The sequence below is a fragment of the Ostrea edulis genome, chromosome 2 (genome assembly GCF_947568905.1).
Source record: "Ostrea edulis chromosome 2, xbOstEdul1.1, whole genome shotgun sequence".
NCBI lineage: Eukaryota > Metazoa > Mollusca > Bivalvia > Ostreida > Ostreidae > Ostrea > Ostrea edulis.
The window spans coordinates 46,800,679-46,827,148 of record NC_079165.1 but is presented as its reverse complement, the minus strand read 5'-3'; the positions used below and the strand labels follow the sequence as shown (position 1 = coordinate 46,827,148).

The 26,470-nt window shown below is 34.6% G+C and overlaps 1 protein-coding gene across 27 annotated transcripts in view; it reads left to right on the top strand.

Moving 5' to 3' along the window:
- The window catches only part of LOC130051723 (hemicentin-1-like), a 57,796-nt gene extending 34,343 nt beyond the window's left edge, over positions 1-23,453 (top strand). For 10 of the 27 annotated variants that reach the window (XM_056154247.1, XM_056154245.1, XM_056154248.1 and 7 more), the window contains 21 exons: positions 2,177-2,402; positions 2,680-2,961; positions 4,470-4,796; positions 5,015-5,149; positions 5,287-5,415; positions 5,885-6,160; positions 6,367-6,456; positions 7,481-7,657; positions 8,439-8,660; positions 8,821-8,919; positions 9,148-9,441; positions 9,848-10,039; positions 10,165-10,260; positions 10,357-10,641; positions 11,047-11,073; positions 18,799-18,921; positions 19,230-19,263; positions 19,601-19,755; positions 20,531-20,665; positions 21,145-21,180; positions 21,751-23,453. In XM_056154247.1, coding sequence (XP_056010222.1) covers positions 2,342-2,402; positions 2,680-2,961; positions 4,470-4,796; positions 5,015-5,149; positions 5,287-5,415; positions 5,885-6,160; positions 6,367-6,456; positions 7,481-7,657; positions 8,439-8,660; positions 8,821-8,919; positions 9,148-9,441; positions 9,848-10,039; positions 10,165-10,260; positions 10,357-10,641; positions 11,047-11,073; positions 18,799-18,921; positions 19,230-19,263; positions 19,601-19,755; positions 20,531-20,665; positions 21,145-21,180; positions 21,751-21,902 — 3,327 coding nt within the window. In that variant the 5' untranslated portion in view covers positions 2,177-2,341 and the 3' untranslated portion in view covers positions 21,903-23,453. The remainder of the gene's footprint in view (positions 1-2,176; positions 2,403-2,679; positions 2,962-4,469; positions 4,797-5,014; positions 5,150-5,286; positions 5,416-5,884; positions 6,161-6,366; positions 6,457-7,480; positions 7,658-8,438; positions 8,661-8,820; positions 8,920-9,147; positions 9,442-9,847; positions 10,040-10,164; positions 10,261-10,356; positions 10,642-11,046; positions 11,074-18,798; positions 18,922-19,229; positions 19,264-19,600; positions 19,756-20,530; positions 20,666-21,144; positions 21,181-21,750) is intronic. The other 17 variants (XM_056154262.1, XM_056154260.1, XM_056154259.1 and 14 more) reach the window with 7 other exon arrangements.
- Positions 23,454-26,470: the final 3,017 nt, after the last annotated feature.

Below are 26,470 nucleotides of genomic sequence, written 5' to 3'. Positions count from 1 at the left end.
TTTTGTAAATCCAGCATGGTGATATTACAAACGGGATGCCTTATTGTCTGTTCTAAGTGCTCAGAACAAGAGTCTAGTCATGTCTTTGTCACAAAAAAACAGAGAAATAGACAGCTGTAATGATGTACAGGTGGTATAAAATAGCTGACCACTTCAGACCCCTGCAGTGATATTTCATCATTGCATGGTCTCTGTTGGTCATTTCCTAACTTGTGCAAGCATCATTCACTTTTTACCTATTATATTTATTTAATCTCAAACATGCTATTATTGGGTGGGGGGTGGGGGATGATTCATCATGAAGTAGAGAACTTATGAAAACTGACTTCCCAGATACATGTAGATTGCATATTCTTCAGAGTTCATGTTGAAAGGAAAAATAATCATGTATTTGAAAATATAATATTTGTAGTTCTTTGTTCATTTGATTCATTGAGAATTTAATGTCTGTCCAGTCTAAAAGCTCCCCCATGTGTGAGGTGTTAGCACCACCAGGTATAAAGGGATTCCCACCTCTTTATCCATAACCTCCCTGGGAACACCAGCAAACCAAAAGCACATAAAATTTTCCCGTTTGTTCAGGGATTGAGTTCCCTTATAATCTTTATGTCAGCCTTATGAAGTGCAGTAAAAGTACCATAAACTGCAGTCCATGCTGTGATGACTGACTTTACAGCTTAGATTTTAATGATGGCATGACTTCTGAGAACTCTTCGATAAAAGGAGTTAGGATTGTTGTATAGTTTAAGGTTTACAAACTAAATTTAAATGTAAATTGAATTGTGGATGTTCTTTTCATGATAGTTTTTATGGACATATCCTTTTCTGTCTGGCCTTTAGATCAATATGAATGTATTTTATCAATTTATAATGGTAAGTTATAAAATGAGGTGTTTGCTCTGTGGGGTTGATGTAGATTGAATTAACAGGTGAGCAAACTGCAAGCAACAGGTAAATAATTAATTTTCACCAAAATATGCAGTGAAATTATTATTAATGCATGGAATATGTATATCACCTTTCTTATTAGCATTGTTACATCTGTATGCAAATTAACGGAGGTATTACAAAAGTAGAGGTACAAAAATAGCAATTAAAAACCTTGATAATTGAATTTAGGTTTGTCTCATTTCTTCCTTGATTTACCCCATAAAAAGAGAGAGTGTCTGCACATAGTGATTGTCAGGATGACAATGAAGAGCAATTTGTCTAGAGCTCCCCCTGTCAAATGTTCATCAATTAAATTTGCAAGATCACCTATAGACAAGGGTCATAAAACACTTAAGCTGGTTACAATCCATCCTCTGGCCTTGGGCACCCTCAGGTAAACCAACTATCCATGTCCCAAATATCAAAAAGAATTAAGGAGAGATTAGATAGGTGGTGTTGTGGGTCCAGACAGGGAAGGTTTAATTAAATATCGATTACTGATTTACAAAGCTGTGAAATAGGAGACCCACAAGTGATGCTTCACTAGGAAAACTGAAAAAAAGATAAAGACAGTAAAAACCAAGACAAACTTGTTTTCAGCTCTAGGTGATAGTATACTATAGATAAAGGACAACCATCATAAATAACAGAAAGAAAAAATACTGGTTATCAGCTCCAGAGGGATATTGAGTTTTGTATGCAAACTGCTAGGTCAATACACTTCTTCTGAATGCATTTTGTCTTCATGCTGATAAAAGCTTGCAAAAAAAGTCTTTTATCATTTATATATATTTATAATTAGTAATTTGAAAGGAAGAGGAGTGGTAAGAATTGTATGGGTAATGCAATTTAATTGTGCAGTTTATAAACATACCTGTGAAACTGACTTCAAGGTTCCATTTTTGTATTTATAAGTAATGGTCATTACTTTCTTATTATATAGCGGACTCTCTTACAGTACAGAGGTTTCCATATATAGCATCAGGAGCCTCTAGTGTATATGACACCTTGTGTAAGAATACTATCAAACATGAAGAAGGGAATGGGCAGTGTTTATGAGGGGTCCTTATCAGAACATCTCATAACACAAAAAAGTTTAATTCACAAAACCAGTGACCCTTTCCTATCATTCATCATAGCACCAAATTAAAATCCACAACTGTCATTGTTTGTGTCTTTAACCCGTCAGTTTGCATATGCTTTTCATTTTCAATTTGCATAAATTTTGTTTCATTAATTGGTACAGGTGAAGGGAGAACTTTGTAAAGGACAGTGAGATCATTTTTTGGAAGAATCCCACAGTGTGAATTATCAGATCATCGTGTGATTTACTGATGTAGATATTATAAAAGTGAAACAAAGGCAAATTCTTTTCTTTGGATTACTTGATTATGATACAAGTCACAGTGAAATGTCATGTAGAATTCACCACATCGCCTGGATAACGCTTGTCATACTGTCCTGTCTTCAAGGTAACCTTCATTGATATTTTCTAAAGGTGAAATTAGAGATACCTATGTTGTATGATTTGTGATTTATGTAGAAAACCTGATAATTAATTATTTTCATTTAAAAAATACCAAATGGATGATAAGGATTTGAATGTACATAAATTAAAAAAAAGACTAAGTTTTCGATATTTTACAAGATTTAGATAAATTTTGATTTTATCACATGTACAGTCTGTCCTCAGTGTGCAAGGTTACTAAGCACATTATTCGCAGTCAACTAAGTTTCTTTTATTTGTAGATGTTCTGGGTGTAGCATGGGTACAGAGACCCGCTGATACAACCTCCGTAAAAGGAGGGAGTGCTGTCTTCACCTGTATATACACCGGAGCATCTCTGGCAACATGGTCCGGTCCTACGGGTACATTGTTCGTAAACAACATGTCCATGACAGGGGATGATCGGTTTTCTATCAGTGGACTTTTCAATCTCAATATACACAATGTTAAAGAGCAGGACCAGGGGGAGTACACCTGTACCGTGCAGAGTCTGCCACCAGGAAAAGGATATCTCAATGTCTACAGTAAGTATGTCTAAAGATATCTCAATGTCTACAGTATGTCTAAAGATATCTCAATGTCTACAGTAAGTATGTCTAAAGATATCTCAATGTCTACAGTTAGTATGTCTAAAGATATCTCAATGTCTACAATATGTCTAAAGATATCTCAATGTCTACAATGTGTCTAAATATATCTCAATGTCTATAGTAAGTATGTCTAAAGATATCTCAATGTCTACAGTGTGTCTAAAGATATCTCAATGTCTACAGTAAGTATGTCTAAAGATATCTCAATGTCTACAGTGTGTCTAAAGATATCTCAATGTCTACAGTAAGTGTGTCTAAAGATATCTCAATGTCTACAGTTAGTATGTCTAAAGATATCTCAATGTCTACAGTAAGTATGTCTAAAGATATCTCAATGTCTACAGTATGTCTAAAGATATCTCAATGTCTACAGTAAGTATGTCTAAAGATATCTCAATGTCTACAGTTAGTATATGTAAGGATATCTTAATGTCTATTGTATTGTATATGTATGCCCCTGGACTGGTTTTATACTGTATGTATTTCCCTGGACTGGTTTTATACTGTATGTATGCCCCTGGACTGGTTTTATACTGTATGTATGCCCCTGGACTGGTTTTGGAGGCTTACTTAGGGAGTTTCAATGATATGGTAAAAATACTGTACATGATTTTTTGAAATGCTGTCTTACTCTTTAACATTGAAAAAACTTACTTTGGAAAGCTAAGGACATTTTATTTTAAAGAATTAATTATGTTTTATTAGGCTGGCCATTGAAGAGTTGTTGTTAGTTGTCGTCTGGGACAAGTTGTTGTTTAGTTGCTGTCTGGGAAGAGTTGTTGTTTAGTTGCTGTCTGGGAAGAGTTGTTGTTTAGTTGCTGTCTGGGAAGAGTTGTTGTTGTCTGGGGTTGAGGGCAACAGTAATGATGTGAGCCCCCAAGGGACAAACTGTCTGATGTGAAGCAGCGAAGAACAGTTCTCAACCCAACAACTGTGTTGTTAAAATCAGTATTACAAACTATATCTTGGATTTCTAATGACATCATTTTCTTGTGTTTGGTGTCTTCTTGATATCACCAGTGTGGGTATCATTGACTATACTGGATAATTGACCATGCCATTTAATGTACTCCATCTACTCCCCAAGTCTAGTAGACCACATATATCAGTTTCTATTTATTGGGGGGAAAATTCATCATGATTTCTTGACAAGATTAAATGAACATTTGTTCATCTATGATAAAACTACACACTGTATGCCATTGTCTGTGACATTTTGATATAATAGCAAATACTTTTGTGACAAATAAGATATCATAGAGTTGTTGTTGCAGGAAATGTCAAGCTAAGCCTTGCGAGTAATCGATAGTTTAAATATATTGATCATTCAATTGTTTTCAAAGGGAAAACATTTCATTAAAGATAGAGAGAATGCATTACAAAACATGATAGAATTCAGAGACTGAGATAATTTTCTAAAAATTATGTTTTTCTTCTTTCAGTTCCTCCCCATAATATATCTGTTATTACAAATGACACTAGATCATCACAAATTGAGGGGGACTTCATTTCTCTGACGTGTTCCTCCATCGGAAATCCCCCTCCAGAAATCACATGGTACCAGGAAGATACACAATTAACAAATAGTGCCACCACTCAGATCATCCAGAAACCCACCATAGGACACGGAAACATCGAGACTCTTGTCACTAGTCAGCTGATCATCAAACTACAATACACTGACCACAATAAAAACTTCTACTGTTCTGCAAAAAATGAAGTTAACCTTAACAACCCCAGTAAAGTTCCTTTCCTCGTACAAGTGCAATGTAAGTCTGAGTAAAGTGAAATCTTGTAAATTGTATGATATTATGATTCACTGGTAATTAACTTTTTAAAACAGTAGTTGTACAGAAGATGAAAAGATTAGATTGCACTTTAAAAACCTCCCATTAATTAAGTAGATGAATTTTCTCAATGAATCTAGGAATGTTGTGAATCCCTGTTGAGCGATACTGAGTACAGTAATTGAATTCTCTGTCTGTAGATAAACCCAGAATTACTCTGGAGCCCTCTCCTCTGAACATTCTCCTGGGCTCTTCCAGTCAGTTACGCTGTATCGTCAGTGCAAACCCACAGGTCACCCAAGTCAGATGGCAAAAAGACACCCAAGTGATGCTGAGTAAGAAATTTATATTTCAGCATTGACCGTTAATTTGAAACAAAACTATAATTTTATTTCTAATTTGAATTTGCATGTTTTAAGTTAATGATCAGGGTAGAAACACATTATAAAGGGCAATTTTAACTTCATTTCAGATACCAATGTAGTGCTACCATTCACTAATGTGGCGAGAACGGCCTCAGGACAATACACATGTTCCGCCTCCAATACAATTAATGGACAGGTCCAGTCAGACAGCCAAAGTACCTCAGTCAAAGTCATATGTAAATATATTACATCTAATCATTCACAGTTTATATTGATTTACAATTAGTTCACAAAATCTGTGTGTTTGGAAATGGCTTTGTATTAAGAGGATTGCAACAATGTTGGACCTCCATCTGTTACAATGCTGTGGATTTTTTTATAACTCCAAGAATATATTTACACATAATTCATTGAGAAGTATCCGTTACAAATTCTCAAATCTTGCAATATTTTTGGTTTTTTTTCCCTCAGTTTGATCATTGTTTGATATTTTAAATGTCATTGAAAAACAAACCCGTAAGTGATCAGACACAAAAGAGATATCTAGATATCTTGCAGAAATATGTAATTATGTTACATTTATAAAACTGCTTTGAATTCATCATAAATGCAACATGACTTCAAGTACTTGCATACCTAGTCTGTGTCACTGTGCTGAGTTTATACTTTGTGAACATGTATTCATCAATTACCTTGCTGTTACAGATGAGCCTGTTATTACTGTGCCAGCCACTGCAGTTGTCAATGAGACAGGAGAATTGAACCTTCACTGTGCTGTGGATGCCAACCCTGCACCTCTATCTGTCAAGTGGAAAAAGCTGGATAATACTCGAGAATCCACTTCTGCCAATTTCACTGCCTCTCCTGTCACCAGAGCGTACTCAGGCAACTACACTTGTATCGTGATGTATCGACTGGAGCCGTCGGGAGAGCCTGTCATACAAAGTCAGAAACTGGCCTACACCTATGTTCATGTCCAGTGTTAGTATATATTCTAAGTAATCAACACATTTTTAAGTCTATCAAATGAAATTTGGAGACTTATTCCTACGTTATCATCGCCATATTTTTGGCTTATGTAGGTTTTGGTGAATTTTGAGTGCCGAGGATGTTTTAACCCATTTCTATACTCTGTGTCTGCAGTATATTCTTGTAAATGTTTATCCTTTTTTTATATTCATTTTCAGTTCCCCCAGGAAATTCTTCAATCAAAGCTGTCTCTAATCCTTTGAACATTGGAGAACGCCTTTCTCTGTCGTGTACCATATCTAATCCAGGTACATAATGTGAACAAAGAGAGATAACCCTTATTCTGAGACATTAACATCAACCATTATTTTAAAACAACCTCAAGAGGAATAACACACCAGAGAAATCTGATATGGATGGAAAGCGGATGATATATACAATAATACTTTGAAATTGAAAAATTTCAAATTTACCTTATTTACTTAAAAAATGTAGTTTTAGCCGAAAGTAATCAAGGGTGGGGGGGGGGGGGGGGGGGGGGGGGGGGGATTAAAAACGGTTAGACATGAACTACAGATCAGCAGTCGACACATCAGCTTATTGAGCTACGCAGTAAATACATGTATTGCTGATATCTATATACACATCAGCTTACTGAGCTACACAGTTAATACATGTATTGCTGATATCTATATACACATCAGCTTACTGAGCTACGCAGTAAATACATGTATTGCTGATATCTATATACACATCAGCTTACTGAGCTACACAGTTAATACATGTATTGCTGATATCTATATACACATCAGCTTACTGAGCTACACAGTTAATACATGTATTGCTGATATCTATATACACATCAGCTTACTGAGCTACACAGTTAATACATGTATTGCTGATATCTATATACACATCAGCTTACTGAGCTACACAGTTAATACATGTATTGCTGATATCTATATACACATCAGCTTACTGAGCTACACAGTTAATACATGTATTGCTGATATCTATATACACATCAGCTTACTGAGCTACACAGTTAATACATGTATTGCTGATATCTGTATACACATCAGCTTACTGAGCTACACAGTTAATACATGTATTGCTGATATCTATATACACATCAGCTTACTGAGCTACGCAGTAAATACATGTATTGCTGATATCTGTATACACATCAGCTTACTGAGCTACGCAGTTAATACATGTATTGCTGATATCTATATTTTCATTCAAGTTGCAAATGGAAGTCGGGCATTATGATGATTTATCATTCCTTCTTAAAGGAGTAAATAAAAATTGCAATTTATATTGCCTTTTCAGGATATCCTGTTCCAAAGTATGAATGGAGAAAGATTGATACCAATGAAGTCTTGTTAAACCAAGGAGCCACATTTACAGTTCAGTCTGCCAGACTGAGTGACAGTGGGCATTATGCTTGCACTCCCTTTAATGTCATGGGTAGAGGTGGCACAGCTACTATCATAGTGGAAGTACTAGGTAGGAGTTCAGCACAAATATATTAAAATAACAATTTCTTGTACTGGTTAAATCCCAATTATTGCCACCTTTTTATAAGCCCGTTACAAATGGACCATATTATGATGTGATGCAGTGCATCCATCAGCATCTTGTGGATCAAATAAAAGCTACTGATAAGGCTAGAATAATCAAACTTGATACACATACTCATCCATCATAGATGGGATGTATAATGGTATGGTGCAGTTTTTATCTGTGTGTCTGTCAGTTCACACATCAAGATTTTACAGGAAGGATAAAAAGAGTACTATTAAGGCTAGGATCATCAAAGTTGCTGTACATGTTCCCTATGGTGTTGGTTCCAAGTATATTTTGAAAAGTAATACTCTCTGGTATTCCAGAAAGTGTCGAAAGCACACAATGAGAGCCATTTTTATTATTATCTGGCAGAAACATGTAATTTACATATCCTAATGTTGTAACCAGAGTGATGAACTTTCAGAAATGAATTTTTTAGCTTTTAAAAGTATTGATCCACCTGAAATGAAGTCTGTGATATTGTTACAGAAATGCTTAGGTGGCAGTAATTTTACCTTGCAATGATTTCACCATGATCCTATTCTAAAATATGAAGTTCAATGGAAAATAAGTTTATTTTAGTGTACAGTGAATAAAAAGTAGTAGATCCTTGATTCATGATACTGTATGTTTTTAAAGTGAACTTGAAACTAGCATTCGGGAATTGAAAGGTCATTTTCAGATTTTGTTTTCATCAAATAATGAGTGCTGATTATTTCAGAATCTCCCCGATTCATCGAGTATCCACCAACCAGTGCCACCATCGCCTCTAGCCAATCCACATATTCCGTCCGTTGTAAGGTGAGAGGCCTGCCTAAACCAAATATAGAATGGCTGAAAAATGGCCAGGTCATCCGAAGTGGGCCACTGTATAACATTACCGAGGAGGTCACGTCTGTTGAAACTTACAGTAAACTGGTCACTTCCAGATTACAATTTGCAGGTATGTTCTCAGAAAATGTGATAAAAGGGAAATAACTCTAGAACTTATTCTATTAAGCCATTGTCATTTAGATACTTGATTTATTGATTCTCTTGATTTGAAACTGAACTGCACTAACAACAAAGAAATAAAGAGTTGATGTTTTTGGTTTGTGTAACAGGTTCTGGGCGTCAAGGCTTGATGATAGATGATATTGGAAATTTCACCTGCCGTGAGGTGTCACGTGGAGAACAACACAATCTGGAGCTTTACATAATGTGTAAGGAGAGGAAATTTTACTTCAATTTATTCTTAATTTCATGAAACTTCAAAACTTGGAAGAACCAACATAATGGCAATGCCTAGCTGAAATTTATTGTCAAACAGAATTGTATTTCAAATTACCATTAGTAAAACAGTTGTATATGTTATCACAGAATTGTAATAGAATGTGAACAATTTGGAGTTGTTCATTGTGAAGATAATTTTCATTTCTCTTTTGCCATAGTTAAACCCTCAATAGATGCTGATGAAAAGGTAGCCACAACAGTTAACCAGTCTACCACCATCACCTGTAAAGGTCAAGGTTACCCCCTCCCTACATTTGAGTGGTTCAGAGACAATACAATCATTCAGACAGAATCCCGGTTTACAGTGAACCCCACCATTCATCTGAGTGCCACTGAGGCCAGCAGTTCTCTGTCCATTAGTAATGTGGTAGCTGGTGACTTTGGGGCATATGTGTGCATTGCTCAGAATTCTAATGGCCAAGGTCACAAAACTGTGCATCTGACTGTTAAAAGTAAGTTTATCTTTATATCTTAGTGTAGAACAGAAACAACTTAATTTTCAGAAACAAGTAATTGAAAGGAATCAGGTGATGACTTTAATAGTAGTTTTTAGCTTACTTAATTTTCTTTACCAAAGTTTGTCCATCACCTATGTGTATTTGTCTGACTGGTGTAAATATCAAACTGCTTCAGAAGAGCTACAGGCTTAGCACAGATGTTCCTGTAATAGTCATGATGATATTTATTGCTTTCTGGCGTAATTGCAATTGTAACCTGACATTTTTTACTTTCCGATGTATAATGAGTACTGTATTTTTGTAATCCCACATGGCTGATTTGTTTCTTCCCATGTAATTGTAAATTCATGTTTGTGGGATATTTTGTTATGCTTCAACTTTTGTTGCATTACATTCTCAGATCGGCCGGAAGCTCCTTATAATTTGTCTGTGATATCGTACACCTGGGAGTCAGTCTTCCTGGGCTGGACACCGGGGTTTGATGGAGGGGAGTCCCAGGTCTTCATTGTCCACTATACCAGTAGTGTTCCTCCAACATACACCGGAGAAATAACTGTCTCACCGGCAGAAGCCACTCAATACAACATCACTGGTACTTGTTCATTTTCAAATTTGTTGTAAATTAATACAGGATCAGTGTATTATAAGTAAAGAATAAATAAATTTGTATTGTATAAATGTGTGCATTTTTTCATTTATTTTTTTTTTTTCTTTTAGATTTGATGCCAGGTGTTGTGTATCAGTTTCTAGTGTATGGCAAGAATTCCCTTGGAAAGGGAAGCAACTCCCAAAAAATAACTGTAAAGACCAAAGGTAATTAGAGTTATAACTCTTTGATTGTTTGGATAAATGAATGCCTCCTCAGTAGAACACCTTCAATCACAGGATATTATTTTTTTCATTTTTCAGACTTTGGATTTCCATTAGTAAATAATATACCTGATTATTCAGCCGAAAACAAAAAATTAGTTATTCCATTTACGCTGAATTCCACATACTGTCTCAAAGTGAAAATAAGTGTAAATGGTGGGACCACATGGCAGACCATTCCAATGGGAGGAAAAGAGTGTTTCCCCACCAGTGAGAACACTCAAGAACTCAGTCTCCAGAGTGATAGCATCAATCGCCTCAATGTCTCCATCTGCTTGTCTGTAAGAAATGATGTTTGTGGAATCCATTTGGCCGCAATGATTAGTAAGTATATACCCTTGTGTTGAATTTGAATGCTTGTTTTTTTTTACTTCAATATGTTGAAGTTATTATATCATACTGTATAGAAAGGAATTTTTCAGACCAAGTGGTCTGACTATGCTATGTATTTGGCATATTCAAGTTTTGGACCATGCCATATTTTCTCTCCTGTGCACTTACCAATATTGGATTTAATTCAGATACTGCTGGGTACTATTATACAAAGCTTGCTTAATTGAAGACAGTGTAAATAATGAAAGGAAAAATAAATAACCAAATGGAGTGGATACAAGTAATCTGTGTAGAATAGTTGTTACAGGAACACTTGTATCCACTGTGTAGCCGTTACTAGTGTTCTGGTGCATACTGAGATTTTCAGTCTCAATTGTATTGCTTTGTAAATTTTAGGTGACTATCCACAATATGGTTTCCAAAGTAAGTGTTGGCTGTTATAAAATGTATAAGCCTTTATCCAAGTTACTTAACTTTTCTTAAAGTCAAAAGCCAGCTTTTTTTTTTTTTTTTTTTTTTTTTTTTTTTTTTTTTTACATTACACTTGCAATATATAATCCAGAAAAATAAAATAGAAGTACTGTAGTGGTTTAACAATGTTCACCACTCATTTTCTGAAGCTTGCTAACAAAGTGCAGGGTTTTTATATATTTATAGTACTATGTATTGTAATGTGTGTGATGTGAATTTCTTGTCTTTATGCGGTTGTTTGGGTGTTGCACCATCTTGTCCCAGTGACATTATTGGGACACTTTTCTGCTCACTTTACATTTTAGCTCTACTGGTCAAAAACCTTTACATGTATGTGATGGTAAAGTGTCCATTGTCAGATGTCTGTATAAAAAAAAAAAAAAAAAAAAAAAAAAAAAAATTTAAAAGGCCACCCTCCTACAGTTCTGTTTGAACTCAGTTGGACTTTGTACAAATTATGTATATTAGTTTTCCATTGCAGTGGCTGCTGTATGTTTTGTCAAATCATTTCAAACCACTTCTCCTGCATAGCAATGTATATCTTTGTACATGTATCAGTTTTCCATTTTGATATTAAACAACATGGCCATTCACTCTAGCATTTCCAAATATTCCTCTGACAAATTTTGTCTGATTTCCACAAAACTTGAAAAACTATATATGAAAATGAATAGTTCTGATTATTCTACGTTTTACTGAACATTACATGTGACAGCAGTTTTCAAAACTAGATTAATCAAGCAATTCTGCAAATCATTTCAAAATGATGCTCCTCCTGCAGTTTTTGTCTAATATCAGTGAGACTTCATACAAATGAAGACTGTATATATAAATTTTGCTTATGGTATCTGTGGGTGGACATTTTCTCTAGAATCTAACAACTCAGTTATTTAATATATGCTTGGGATAAAACAAAAATTAAAGGTGTGTCTTTGCTTGCATACAGTTTTAGCTATGCAGTCTTTCTCAAAATGCCATTTTTTTTCGTCATTTTTTTTTTTTTTAATTTAACTTTTTAATATGAAGTGTACTTGTATAATTTCTGAATAAGGTTTAAATCTTTATATTGTAGTAATATATTATTATATTTTGTATATTGGTGTGGTTAGATTACCTAATTAACAATACAAGGGTCCCGGTTTACCAGGAAAACTGTTGCTAGTTATGACAAAATCTTGTGAACGCTTCTCCTCCTATATGGCTTATCGGATAGACTTGAAACTTTGTACAATGCTTCATTGCCATTTGTAGATGTGCATATTGTAGGAACAGGAGGATCCAATTGTTATCCTAAAAGTTATAGTACAGAGGTTGTAAAATACTGTAAACGTATTATATTTGGCGTGTACTATATTTGGCGGAAATTGTTTTTTGAACAAGTTAGCGTAGATTTGATTTAGCGCATTCCTGAATTACTTTAAACATCTAGATTTACAGATGGCATTTAGCGATGTACTTGATTTAACGGAAGCTGCGTTCTGCCAAAGGCGCTAAATAGAATACACAGCCAAATGTAATACATTTACAGTAGTTTGTTTAAAATTTGCCTTTATGGCTTATCGGAGATCATAATGTCTGTTCCTGCTCATGCTTTCTCCTCCAAACCATGCAGTACATTAAGGGGGGGAGGTTTCATTTGGAGCACTTCAAATTTGGGGAGCTGAGGAAACATTTGTTTTTCATAAAAAACAATATATAGTTATTTCTGATTGATCCAATGATTTTCTTCCCTCTTTTCTACATTAACTTAGTCATATAACATAATAGTCATATAACATATAAACAAATACAACTTTTTGTAAGACAATAGGAGCCGACTCTGTATTTTTAGTTGCCACAATCAGGAATTATCAAAATATATTTATTCTAAAACAGGCCTGATTATAAGCTTTTTTGTAGAATCAAGATCAGATGCAAGTGAATTGTACCTGAAATGTACAAAAAATTATACATAATTAAAAAAAATTCACTCATATGAAGACATCACCATTGCCACTGAAGGGTTGCAAAATTTTGGCCTATGCTTGGCGCTTACGGCCTTTGAGCAGGGAGGGATCTTGATAATGCCACACCTGCTGTGACACAGGGCCTCAGTTTTTGCAGTCTCACCCAAAGGACCGCCCCATTTAGTCGCCTCTTACGACAAACCAGGATCCCCATGAGATTAATGTCAACGGAGTCAAATAATATCTCTAAATTTCATATATAACTATCAAAGAAAAACTGATATGTGATGAACTGATAAAAAGTTAAAGTTTCCTGTCCCATGGTGTGAAAATAGTTGGTTTGAATGTCTAGTGCCATAACTTAATGATCACAATTAACTATAATTTTAATAAGGGGGGGGGGGGGGGGGGCTTTGTCAGAAACACACATATGATATATAGGTATGTCTCTGGCTTTGTATGATAAAATTAATTTAATTAGGGCAATCATTTCTATACAAAACACCTATTGCCAGTGTGATGTAATGTATTTCATACTTGGTTTAAATATTCTACCAAATGAATTATGAATAATAGTAAAAGATACTTTGCGGACTAAACTAAAAAAAAAAAAATCACTTATCTAAAAAAAAAAGTTTACCTGTGTACGTCAAACTATTGCATTGTACCACTTGTAATCCCTTTACTCTAAAATTGAACAATCCAATAAAAATGCAAATATATTAAATAGGGAATAGTCTATTGCTATTACCAGGGGAGGACAGGCTATACCTGAGAAGAAAACAACTCGATCACCTGGATGTTTTGATCCAAGTGTGAGAGAATAGGGGCCACACACAGGATATGTAAATAAGCAAATACACATTTTTCGTCTATAATGTTGCACACAATTTTTATATCTAATCTTTATAAGTCATTCTTTAAAAAAGGAAGAAAAATTGTGCGTCCGTATCAATGGAAAGAGAGTATTCATGGAAAATGCTATTTTCTGTAGACGCACCCCCATATAACACGCATTTGTTTGATTTCAAGCACATTCGCGAAGCAGGCCTTTACCTGACTAAAGTGGAATGAGAAAAATGGCTTCCTCAAGAAAATAAGCAATATTTTGACAGTGTCTCCCGGGTCTTATATTAGTTTGATTATTAGTGTGAGGAGTACATATATGTGTCTACACCTGTACTAGTAAATACATCCGTCTCACAGCCAGTGCTATGTGTTAAGCGTCAGATCTAAGGCAGGCAGTCGTTAGATGGTAATGTTATCAAATTCTGTAATCACTCTGCTGGATTGTTAGTAAATGGACAAGCTTTCACCCTGGGGGCCGATTGTCTACGATCGACCTGACCATCCCAAACAAGTCTGAGAAAAGGGCTTTACCTCACGAACCCAGGGGGAATCGTAATGGATTCTAGAGCCCAGTTCCTGGTGCAGTACTGGTGAATTTATTGTGTTGGATGCAATTTATTAATTACGGACACTAACGTTGATTGATTCTCTGAAGGATAATTGTAGTATTCAGCGCGTTGTGTTAACTGTTTGTGACAGAGTACAATCATGTGGCATTCTGAAAATTTGACATAGAGAACTCTTGCTTTGGTGTGCCTTATACAGATTCAAAAATGTCTGGTAAGATCTCTATTTTGCACTGTTTAATCATTATCTGATACATAACCAGTTTAGGTAAGCATATTTTCTATGTGAAGTCAGTCATTTTCACAGCATTCCTTTACTGATCCTTGATTAATATACTGGAAGGATAATCCACTGTAATCAGATTAACTAAATGGAACAAAGAGTAACAGACTAAACTACAGTCCATTTAATATACCAGAAAATAGCATTGGTGTCTTTTTTCTTATTGAACATGAGAAAAGAAAATATATTAAATGCCTCTACAAGATTGTTAAATGAAAAACCGACATCAGTAATGACTTCTGAGGTAGGTTCTGTTAAATAATGTTCCTTCTGAAGTTCAAAGAACAAAAAACTTTAAATTTTTTGTAAGGTCTAAGACATGGGATTGTGATTTTACAAATAAGCTAAATCACTCATGCTGAAATGAAAGAAGATCAATTGAAAACAGTCCTGTTTTTAATGGAAAAACAAAATTCGGGTCAGTGATCAAGTAGAAAGGTATGTTGCTTAGGTACAATGTAAGCTGTCAAGAGTGTCGTGTACAGGGTGAAGAATTCCGCTTGAGAGATGATAGAATGGTACATAAAAGTGGTCATTGTGACATTAATAAAGGCTTTAGGTTGAAATTGTACATTTGTTCTGTCCAAGGCTACAAGTCATCCTTGTAATTCCATACTTTGGATATATATCTGAGATGATGCTTACTGGATTCACACACAATTAAGTGTCCTGTACAAGGAAACATGAAATTATGAACCTAATCAGTGATATTCATGTATTTGGCAATAGTTATTTTTGATTTTAACTGACAGTTGAAAACATTTTACTTTAAAAGATTTGTGTGTGTGTATATGTGTATATGTATATATAAATGAACAAGATTTTAGTCTAACTTTTAGTGATATAGACCTATTGTGAGGAATAAAGGTAGTCTATTTTTCTAGTGGCCAACAGGTCCTGTCAAATTTGTTTATGCATGAGGCCTATAGAAAGCAGCTACCTAAGTGGTCAGTGTAAGACAATGTTTACACAGGGATAGCTGTTTGTAAAGGTCCCCAGTGTAGGCAAGTAAAGTGCCAAGGTTGCAGGTGGCAATCTGCCAACAACAAAAAAAACCTCTCAGAGCACATCCTTACTGTATATATATGTGTGTGTGTGAGGCTGAATTAAACTGGCATGTGAAAGCATTAGGGAATGAGAGAGGGATGAAAAAGGGATTTCTGTAGTAAATGTACAAAAGTCGTAAACTAATTGAATATCAAGTTTTTAATGTTTTTACAATTGATTGTCCAGTATCATTGAGTATCAATTGTGGGTTGACGCTCATTACATCTAAATAAGAACAGAAATTATAACTAGCTTTTGAGAATCACCTGGTGCATTGGAAGGGATGACTCATAGGACCAGGGATCTTCATTTTACCTAAGCTGTGTATTTACTCTATGCTTTAAACATATTAATTACTCATTAATCTGTAAAACTATTCATCCCTATCAAGTTCCCATGTTTTTCTGGTGTATCTTGTAAATCAGTATATGTGTAACTTGATAAAGGTTTCTGTAAATAATTGATGTCCTACTTTCTCCCCTGTCTTGAGCCCCCTTTGCTGTTCAACACATGGACTTGAGGATTTTCTCTTAGGGGTTTTCTTTGTTCACCAATTTTTTTGACAAGATGTCTTACAGTACAGAAAATGGAGTTAATTTAGAAAGTAAGTCTTGTTCCTTGTCATTCTTGTTGAAATTTATTATTTACTTCTTTTAGACAATTTAAATGTTGGAGAAAACTGTCACAACATGGTCATTGACTATTAATTCCATTAACATCAATGAATGATTATAAGGAGAAGTTTTACATTGATATTGGACATCATACATTTATGATAAAAGGGTGTTGCACCTTTGGGGTTAATGATTTATATCTAGGGAAGCTGTTGCTATGAGATATCCTCTTGCTTTTAAATCTGGATCTACCTGCTCCAGGAATATGGCTTTATTATGCCTATCAAAAATGTTTAATCTGTTCAATATGTGATAAAAAGAAAGTACCCGGAAATATTTTAGCCATGCAGTTACAGAGTTGTATATGTTCAGCCTGACAAATACCTGTATGTTTCATTGCTTGGACTGACAAAATTCTCTTAACATCTGACATTTTCTTGTATTTTGACAGTTTTATGGTTATGATAAAAAAAAATGTTGTGCATCTCTTTCCATTTCCAACATTGTCGTCTTCACAACAATGTTATGTAATCAAATGTCAGGTATAATTTTTTCATCATGGTTGCCAATGCCTCTGAATGAACATGATTTTCACATAAACATTGATATAACAATGATGTTAGGGCATTTTTTTTATATCGTCCTACATCAGTTATATCGGCCCCTCATCCGGACAGTTTTAGGCTGATATAAAGCAACCTTGGCTGATATTATAGGATGTGATTATACTTTTTATTAAATGTCATGTAAGCTAGGGGTTAGATAAAAAAAAAATCACATGTTGGATGAAAAGCAGATTTAAGCAGGGAAGGGTGGGTGGAGAGAGGTATAAATTTCTGACATGCATGGTTACACTGTTTAATTTTGGAAAAAATGAATTTTTTACTGTATATTTCGGGAGTGGATCCAGAAAATTTTCAAGAGTGCAACCCTAGTTTGTACCATTATGTTCCCCCAAAAAGGGGGTTTAAAAAAGACCTCTTTTTGTGAAAAATGTCCAACCAGAGAGAGGGGGGTTGCAACCCCCTTTATCCCCCACTTAAAGTGGCATTGAAAGATTCATTTGTGAAGAAAAGGTATTTGAAGTGTAATTACCCCATTGCGAGAGGGGATAAAGTATTGAAACCATTCATGTGAGCTTGTAGATACTCTTCAGGCCACGCTTTTTGCTTGATTGATTTTATACTTCACATATTATAGCTCTGTTATCAAGAAAGAAAGAACCCTATTGATTTGTTTTAGGTCAAAGGCCAAGGTCAGTACAGGAGTTCATAGAAATAGCTTATAGACACTCTACAGGCCAATTTTTAGTTCATTTTTTGCTCGATTGATTTGATAGCTTTGTTATTGAGAGGAAGAACCCTATTGATTTTGGGGTCCAAAGGTCAAGGTCATTGTGTTACTTTATAGAAAAATCTTGTAGTCACATATTGCGAGTAGATATGACCTGCCTTGCGGAGCTCTCATTAGTACCTGTACTTCATGATGTAGATTGATATTTATCATGTTTATAATTTTAAGGATAGTCTTGATGAAAAGTGTGAATTTAGTTTTTTGTCAGATGGTGAACTTTTGATTTTTGCCCCTTACAATTTCTGTATTGTACATTTATTGACCTCTTATTCTTGCAGATGACAGCTTGACATTTATCTTCCTATTTTTATTGAGAAAAAAAAGTGTTCTTATTGTGCAATAAATAAATTGATATTTATGACCTCAATTTTTTTCAGATAACATTCTTAATATTCCTTAAATAATTGTTCCTTGAACAAAAAACAGGTTTCATCTGACTTGCTTTCCCAGGCCTACATGAGATATTTCTGACATGTTATTATGTAAAGTGATGATCATTAAGTCATTTTACAGCAGTTTAAGAGAATGTTCATGTATCCCACCAGTAGATGAAGCGTGGGAACAGAATCTACAGGCTCTATATACAATGTTCCACCACACTGTTTGTTGTCAGTTTTCTAATAGCTATGCTTTTGTGTTGAGGGATGAACATAAAATTTCCATAATCTTAGACCCATGACTGTATAATCAATGATATATTGACTGGAGGAGGCAGGCAATGTAAAGAAATCTGTCCCATAACCTGTCTGCCAGGCAGATAGAGTGTCATTGTGTCTGTTACTAGGCTCTGTTTACCTTAGTGTAGTCATCATTGAACTTGTAAAACTCCCTAATGCATATGTAATTCATCATTTTTACAATGTGTAAATACTATGTCCATTATGAATAAACAAATCTGTTTTTTAGAATATGTCATAATTTTGCTTTGAAGTGCTCATGCTACATAGTAAATTCATCTTTATATTAAAGTCCTTTAGAATCTTTCATTGTTTTAGCAATGATTTCTGATTGAATTGCAGGACAAGCTCAGAAAACTGATCTAACAGAGACAGAGGTCATCATCATTGGAGTCATCTGTGCCATCATCTTACTTGGTCTTATAATTGTTCTCATTGTCATCATCTGCCGACGTAGAACAAATGGTATGTGAGATTGTGGATAATTAGTCTTCTTGCTCATGATTGTACTGTTCTTTCTGCATTAATGTGTTTAACTCTACATTAGCCAATTTCTTTTTCTGATTTGTACAGACATTTCTGGCAGTGTTGAAGTGTAATATACAAAATCTCCAGACTGATTAAATGGAGCAATTTTTTTTTTTTTTGAAAATCGGAACCAGCTGGGGTTCCTGTTTAAATGTTTGTGAAATAAATACCTTGGTACTTATTATTATTCCTAGACATGCAATGTTTTGTTAATAAAAAAAATTTTGATTTGATTTTTTTAACAGCAAAACAGTTCGGCAATCCAACCAGCTCAGTAAGGTAGGCGTCTGTGTATTACAGTTGTTAGATAACAATACAGTGACCTGTTTCCTTGATAGAAACATGATCATACCAAGACAAAAAAAGGGCTGTATACTACACATTTTCGGGTTTAGCCTTGCTTTATGAAGGTTTTTGTGTCCTGGTAATCTGGCAAAATGAAGATTGAATTGCAGAAAAAATGTCCCTAAAGACAGAAAAATTTGCTCTTGCCTTAACTGGGTTTTATTTCTTCCTTTAATATTTTAATTTTTGTTCTATTAACTTTTTCCTTTAAGACCATTCCTGTACACTGCAAAATATTTGAAATTAAGTTATGAATTGTTAATATTTTTAGTCGGCCGGTGCCAAGTCTTCAGACCAATGGAAATTCAGGTGGCCCGCCCAAACCCCAACGCGGGCAGGACAATCAAGGTATAGATTTCCTCTATCTCGATGGCTTGGGTGTAGCTGGTAGTCGTGGTGTTAGTCACTATAGTAACCATGCATATTGTGAGTACCACTAATTCTGATTTGTCCACATCATGGACAGGATTGAAAGTAAAAAGGTCATGACAAAAATTTCATAATGCATATATCTAAATTATGAATTTTGCAACTATTTTGTTCGTGTCAAACTGATGTAATGCTATTGATGTTCTTTGTGTATTAATATCAATCCTGCTTATGATGGACCAGCATGTGTTGTTCAGCATGTTTGTTAACCTTGCATGATACTGGAATTTAACGATAGATGTACAATGTAATACATAGCTGTAGCCATCACAACAGTAACAAAGTCAAGTATACCAGCAGCATTTCACAGTGACTAACAGAGCAGTCACATTTTCCATAGCTATATGTGGTGGAAATTTTTGTCCCAAAAGTGATTTCTTTCAAGTGGTAATAAAAGTTAAAAATGAGAGGAATTACCTAGTTGTATACCAGGGAAGATGGCTATATACAACATCCTATGTTGTGTAGTCTGTATGTAATTTATGTCTGCACAGCATGGTTTATATCACTTTCATTAGTGTAGGAAAATTAATTCTGTATGACTGCTTGGTGTGTATGCTTAGTAGATTGGAATTTTTATCTTCTACATATTTTCATTCAGATTTTTTTTAAACAGTTTATATTTTACATTGACATGTTTGAGAATGAAAACACGAAAAATTGAAATATATCAGTTTTATTCATATGGTACTGTATATGCATGTTGGCGTATATTTCACTTGATTTTGGTTTGATGCACGTCTTTGACCTTTCATTTGACCCCATGTTGCAGGTTCACTCGGAAATGGTTTTGATCCACCACCACAATACCAAAGTGTCATTAATAATGGGAGCATCCCCCTTGATACCTCATATGATTCTCAATTAGCAAAATACGAAAATGAAATGAACATGCGAAATATGCATAGTAAGTATCCTGAAAATTCTGCTTTTTCTAGGGCTGTGGTTAGGCTTTAAGATGAAGTCATGGCTAGGGTATCCCTTAGTAGGAAAAGGTTAGCCAGATATCTCATTGTGGCGTTAATGTTTTTCTCCCCACAAGTAGACCCGTCTCCCATGTGATCATTGTGTGTTGTGTTTTTGGTGTGTTGTGATGTACTGGTAGTTATGTTTTGTTATGTTGGGATTAATGAACTTGCGGTGACTGAGTAGTCAGTAGTAAATATAGAAAGATCATTGATAGCCATCATACATTCATTTGATACTTCCCTCATGGAATTTAATTTGTGGTTCTGTAACTTCATTAGTTTTTACATAGCACATAATTGACTTGTTTGTTGAAATTTTCTGCATATGCATCAGCTGATATAAATGCAATTTTGATTGTTTCAATAGATCTCCTTAAGAAATTTTAACCACTGAAGTTTGCTTTCTTGTTTTCTACAGATTTAAAGAATGAGGCGTTCTATAGGGGTCAAAATGGTAAGTATCTTATATAAATGTCTGTAATGGAGTGATAAGTATCTTATATAAATGTCTGTAATGGAGTGCTCCACCCAATATACATCCAGTTGTTTTTTCATCTAATCTTTTGATACATGAAGTCATAAAACAAGGCAGTGTTTTATCTTCATACCTCATAGCCTGAAATTCCTGTTTATACTGTATTTCAGCATTCTAAGATATAATAAGCTACAGGAATTGAATTCCATGCTAAATAGTTCTTGAATTAGATTTTTTATTGCCAGATAGAAAAGTATGTTGCATTACTGAAGCAACATATTTTTAAAAGAGGCTGATGCAAAAATAATTTGTTTAAATCCTAGTTATAAAGTGCTTCCCTCTCCCAACTTTATGATAAAGTTATTGAAATTCCTATAGGATTAAATGAAATGCCATTCAAGTTTGCTGTATGTGAAAGATTTGATTTCTGGGTGTGTGGGTTTTTTTTTGGGGGGGGGGATTGTTTTTTTTTTTTTTTTGTTGTTGTTAAGGTAATCCTTTCCTATAATTGGGCAAAAGACCATTAAAAAGAAATTTCTTTTGCTTTAGGTTCTCCATCAACTCTAAGAAAAGATCCTCCTAACTTTCTGGAAGCACAGGACGAAAGGAAGGACACTTCTAAAAGTGGTCAGGAGAGTGGGTACTCCACTCCTGAAGGACAACAGAAACCCAAAAAGGTCATTTACGAAGTTGTTGTATGATGTGTACTCCTGTGTTACACTTCCTACTTCATTATAAAAGATCAACCAATCAAATCAGGAGGATGTCATGTGATTTCAAAGAAAAAAGACTGATAATTCTGCACTTGATTTGTCAAGGTTAGACAAATCGTTCCATGGGAATTTGACCTTGACCTTATTCTAGTCAGGTGACATGGCAACTCTGGATTGGTGGCCTTTATGAATGTGACCTTATCTATGTTGTGAACCCATATGTGCTTCCATTTCTTGGGATGTAAACCATTTCCATGTGAATCATCACTATGGTGTTGTTTGTACTAAGGCCTTGTGGGAAATTATCATGGCAGACCTTCCAACTTTTAAAAGATGGTGCTTTTTCCCTTCATTATGGATGTATCTCATATGTGTGTAAGCAGTACAGAACAATATAACCCAGTGCAATCAAAAGATATGTCCAAGAACATACATAAACCATATGATCTCGTGTATTCACTAGCGGTGTGCATATAAGAGGCAAATTGTGCTTCATGACGCAATTTTATACACATATACTTGTAAACAGAATGAAGCAAAAGAAAACCATGTGGTGCTACAGAAACATGCACTACCATAGAAACAGGAAGTGAAGTATTGCATGATCATTGACATTTATCATACTGTATTATTGCCATGGCAACTAGGGATGAAAGATGGCTCAAATGAGTTTGAATAAAAGTGTAGTGTTACAAAAGATAAAGAATAAATGAAGCTTGTAAATAGTTGGAAATAATAAGATATCTATTTTTCTATATTAAGCACATGTATCTTGAAATACTCAAAACAGCATTAAACTTGCCATGTAGTAAAGATAAAATATTGCACATTTTCAAGAAAACTGAAACTAGTTGATCTAAATAATTTATGTTTAAGATAAGCTCAACAATTTATATATATTCAGTGTAGTAGTAATTCATTTTGTTATTTTACTTTTAGGGGGGTGTTGTTTTGTTTGGGGGGAGGGATACTTACAAATTCTACATTGAAACTGCTATGTATAATAAAAATGATGAATTTGTTGCAAATGTACATGAGTTGTGATGTATATATTGAGAGAGAGAGAGTAATTAAAGACAGTAAAAGTGCCCACCTGTATAGAGTTAAACTCACAGTTATTATTCAGTTCTGCTTGCTGCAAGTATTTGGTGTCAATTGGTCAAATTAGGCATTATCTAAATGGATAAGGGGGGGGGGGACTTCACACCTGTTGTTGCAAAGGTTTTACCCCCAAAAAATTAGATTTAAGTTTCTTAAAACTACTACAACACTGCCATATCCTGTAACTAAATGCTAGTGTATGAATTCCATTGTTTACAAAGTTGTGATAGAAAAAACATTATCCTTTGTCCTTTTTTGAACTTGTACATGCAGTTTTTGTATTTTTCAAACTTGTTCTATAAATTTTTAGTGTTTCATATTTTTTTTAATACAAACTTGTTTCATATTCAGTTCATTTTAGAAGTCATTCATCATCATTATATTTTAGAAGTTGTGCAAGAAAGTTGTATTTATATTGATTAAAAGTAATTAAAACAAGTTATGTTTCTAGTTTTCGACCAGAACTACTTGCTAGGTTACCTGAAGAGGCTGTGTTGTTTATATATAGACGTGGAGGCACGTCACCATTCTATAACAAGTATCGTTGTCCGAGATGTGCATGAAGATCTGCACAATTATTACTGGGGGATTAAAAAACTCTCTCTCAGAAAATGAAGAAATCCAGTGATGATATAAAACTTGTCATCATAAATTTTTGTGCAGTTGATTGACATAAAAAGCATCTCTGCACTAAATGTAGCACATTTATGATTTTTTTTTTTTTCTAAAATACCAAAACTGTAACATTGAAATCAAAATATCCCACTCCCTATCTGTTGTGCATCTTCTGTTGACTTTTAGAATTAATTTTTACCAACTTTGGTGTGCAGCATAATTGGAAAATGGAAAACAAAATGTGACGATGGCATATTCTTTCCATATTACCATGTAATCTTTTCTACGATATAGGAAATTGTAGAAACAATTAAAAAAGTCATTTCTGCAATTTAGTAAGTCTTGCAAACCATTTGAAAAGTAATTTCTGCACTTAAGTAAAGCATATTTAAACAAGAGGCCCATGGGCCACATTGCTCACGTGAGTCACCGTGGCCCTTCCATTGCTCAACTCTATTAATTTTTAAAACATTTTTTATCAATCTTTATTCCCATGAAAAATGTTGACCCTCATATTGTGGCCCCAATCTAGCCCCAAAGAATTACAACATAACTAAAAATGAATTCTCATAACGCAGAAATGCCTCAACACCAATATGACTAACATGAGCTTGCTGTTCTGGATAAGACAAAGGATCATAGATCATGATCATGGTATGATACAAAAGACCTTGCCATAAATCTATACACAAAATATGAAAGCTTTATCTTAAATAGTTAGATATTTTATTATGTATAATACATAAAAGGATTGGACAACAGGCGTTGCCTTTATAAGCCCTCCATACAAATACATGGTCAAGATTCATGCAGATATAGTTATCATATAATGATAATGAAGCAATATAATATTAAATACATTGATATGTTTAACAGTTTTCATTTCTGTGATAATTTACAGCTTGATGTATGACTGACAAATATAATTTAGGTATGGATATAGAAATTTACTACACAGGAAAAAGATATAAACAAGTTGGTTCTGTGGTTTGAAAATGAAAGATTTTAAGAAATTAAACAAATCTATATGTAGACAAAATAAATTCATGTACAATTCTGAAAATTGAATAGTTGAGAAGATGTTGAATAGGTATTACAAAAGATTTTTAATAAAAGTAGGTCAATGTCAAACATTGAAGTAAATCAAGGTCTTGTCATGTACATCTATGTGCAGAATATAAAAGCTTTTATCATTGACCATTTTTAACTTCTTGATAACTACTAATCCAATTTTTTTTTTAATTTGATATGAAGCATCTTTGGGACTAGGGGGACGTAAATTGTAAATTTCGGGACTCCTACACCCTTGGGGCCCTAGGGTTGAAACAAAAATTGACCAATTTTCAAAAATTAATGCATAGTGATGTAGAGCAGGAAGGCATCTCTCAAAATTGTAAATTTCATGATCCCCGAGGTAGGGGTTCTGACCCCAGGACAGAGTCAAACTTAATATATAGTGTTTATGTGTAAAACACATCTTTAGTGCTATTGATACTTAATTAAAACTAAATGAATATTTAGAAAGAGCAGGTAGTCCTTTACCAAAATTGTAAATCCCATGATCCTAGGGGATAAAAGTTTGGTTTCAGGGTGGTGTCAAAATTATAATAATGATTTGAAGGATTTCTTTAAGTTTGCTGATACAGTATAAAATCTAAATAAATACTTGGGAATAGCAGAAAAAGATGTACAAAAAATGGTGAATTTCACAACCAAGGGTTTTGACTCTAGGATGGGGTCCAGATTAGTCGTATTTTTTTAGCTAACATGAGCTGAATTACTGATCGCCTGTTGTCCGTCTGTAAACTTTTTACATTTTCGACTTCTTCTCCAGAACCACTGGGCCAATTTCAACCAAACTCAGCCAAAAGCATCCTTGGGTGAAGGACTTTCAAGTTTCTTCAAATGAAGGGCCATGTCCCTTTCAAAGGGGAGATAATCACAAAAATGCCAAAATAGGGTGAGGTCATTTAAAAATCTTCTCAAGAACCACTGGACCAGAAAAGCTGAAATTTACATGAAAGCTTCCTGACATAGTGCAGATTCAAGTTTGCTAATATCATGGACCCCGGTGGTTTGATGGGTCCACAATAGGGGATCAAAGTTTTACATACAAATATATAGGAAAATCTTCTCAAGAACCACTGAGCCAAAAAAGCTGAGATTTACATGAAAGCTTCCTGACATAATGCAGATTCAAGTTTGTTAAAAGCATGGCCCCTTGGGGCCACAATAGGGGTTCAAAATTTTACATACAAATATATAGGGAAAATCTTTAAAATCCTTCTCAAGAACCACTGGGCCAGAAAAGCTTAAATTTACATGAAAGCTTCCTGACATAGTGCAGATTCAAGTTTGTTAGAATCATGGCCCCGGGGGTAGATTAGGGCCACAATAGGGGATCAAACTTTTACCTAGAAATATATGGGGAGAACCACTGAACCAGAAAAGCTGATATTTACATGAAAGCTTTCTGACATAGTGCAGATTCAAGTTTGTTAAAAATCATGGCCCCCGGGGGTTGGATGGGGCCACAATAGGGGATCAAAGTTTTAAATACAAATATATAGGGAAAATCATTAAAAATCTTCTGAAAAATCACTGGGCCAGAAAAGTTTACATTCATATGAAAGTTTCCTTACATAGTCCAGATTCAATTTTGAAAAAAAATCATGGTCCCCGGGATTAGGTTGGGGCCACAATAGGGATCAAAGTTTTACATGCGAATATATAGGGAAAATCTTTAAATATGAGCCAAGGTGACTCGGGTGAGCGATGTGGCCCGCGGGCCTCTTGTTATGTTAATACATATATCATGTAAAACCTTTTGAGGGCATTTA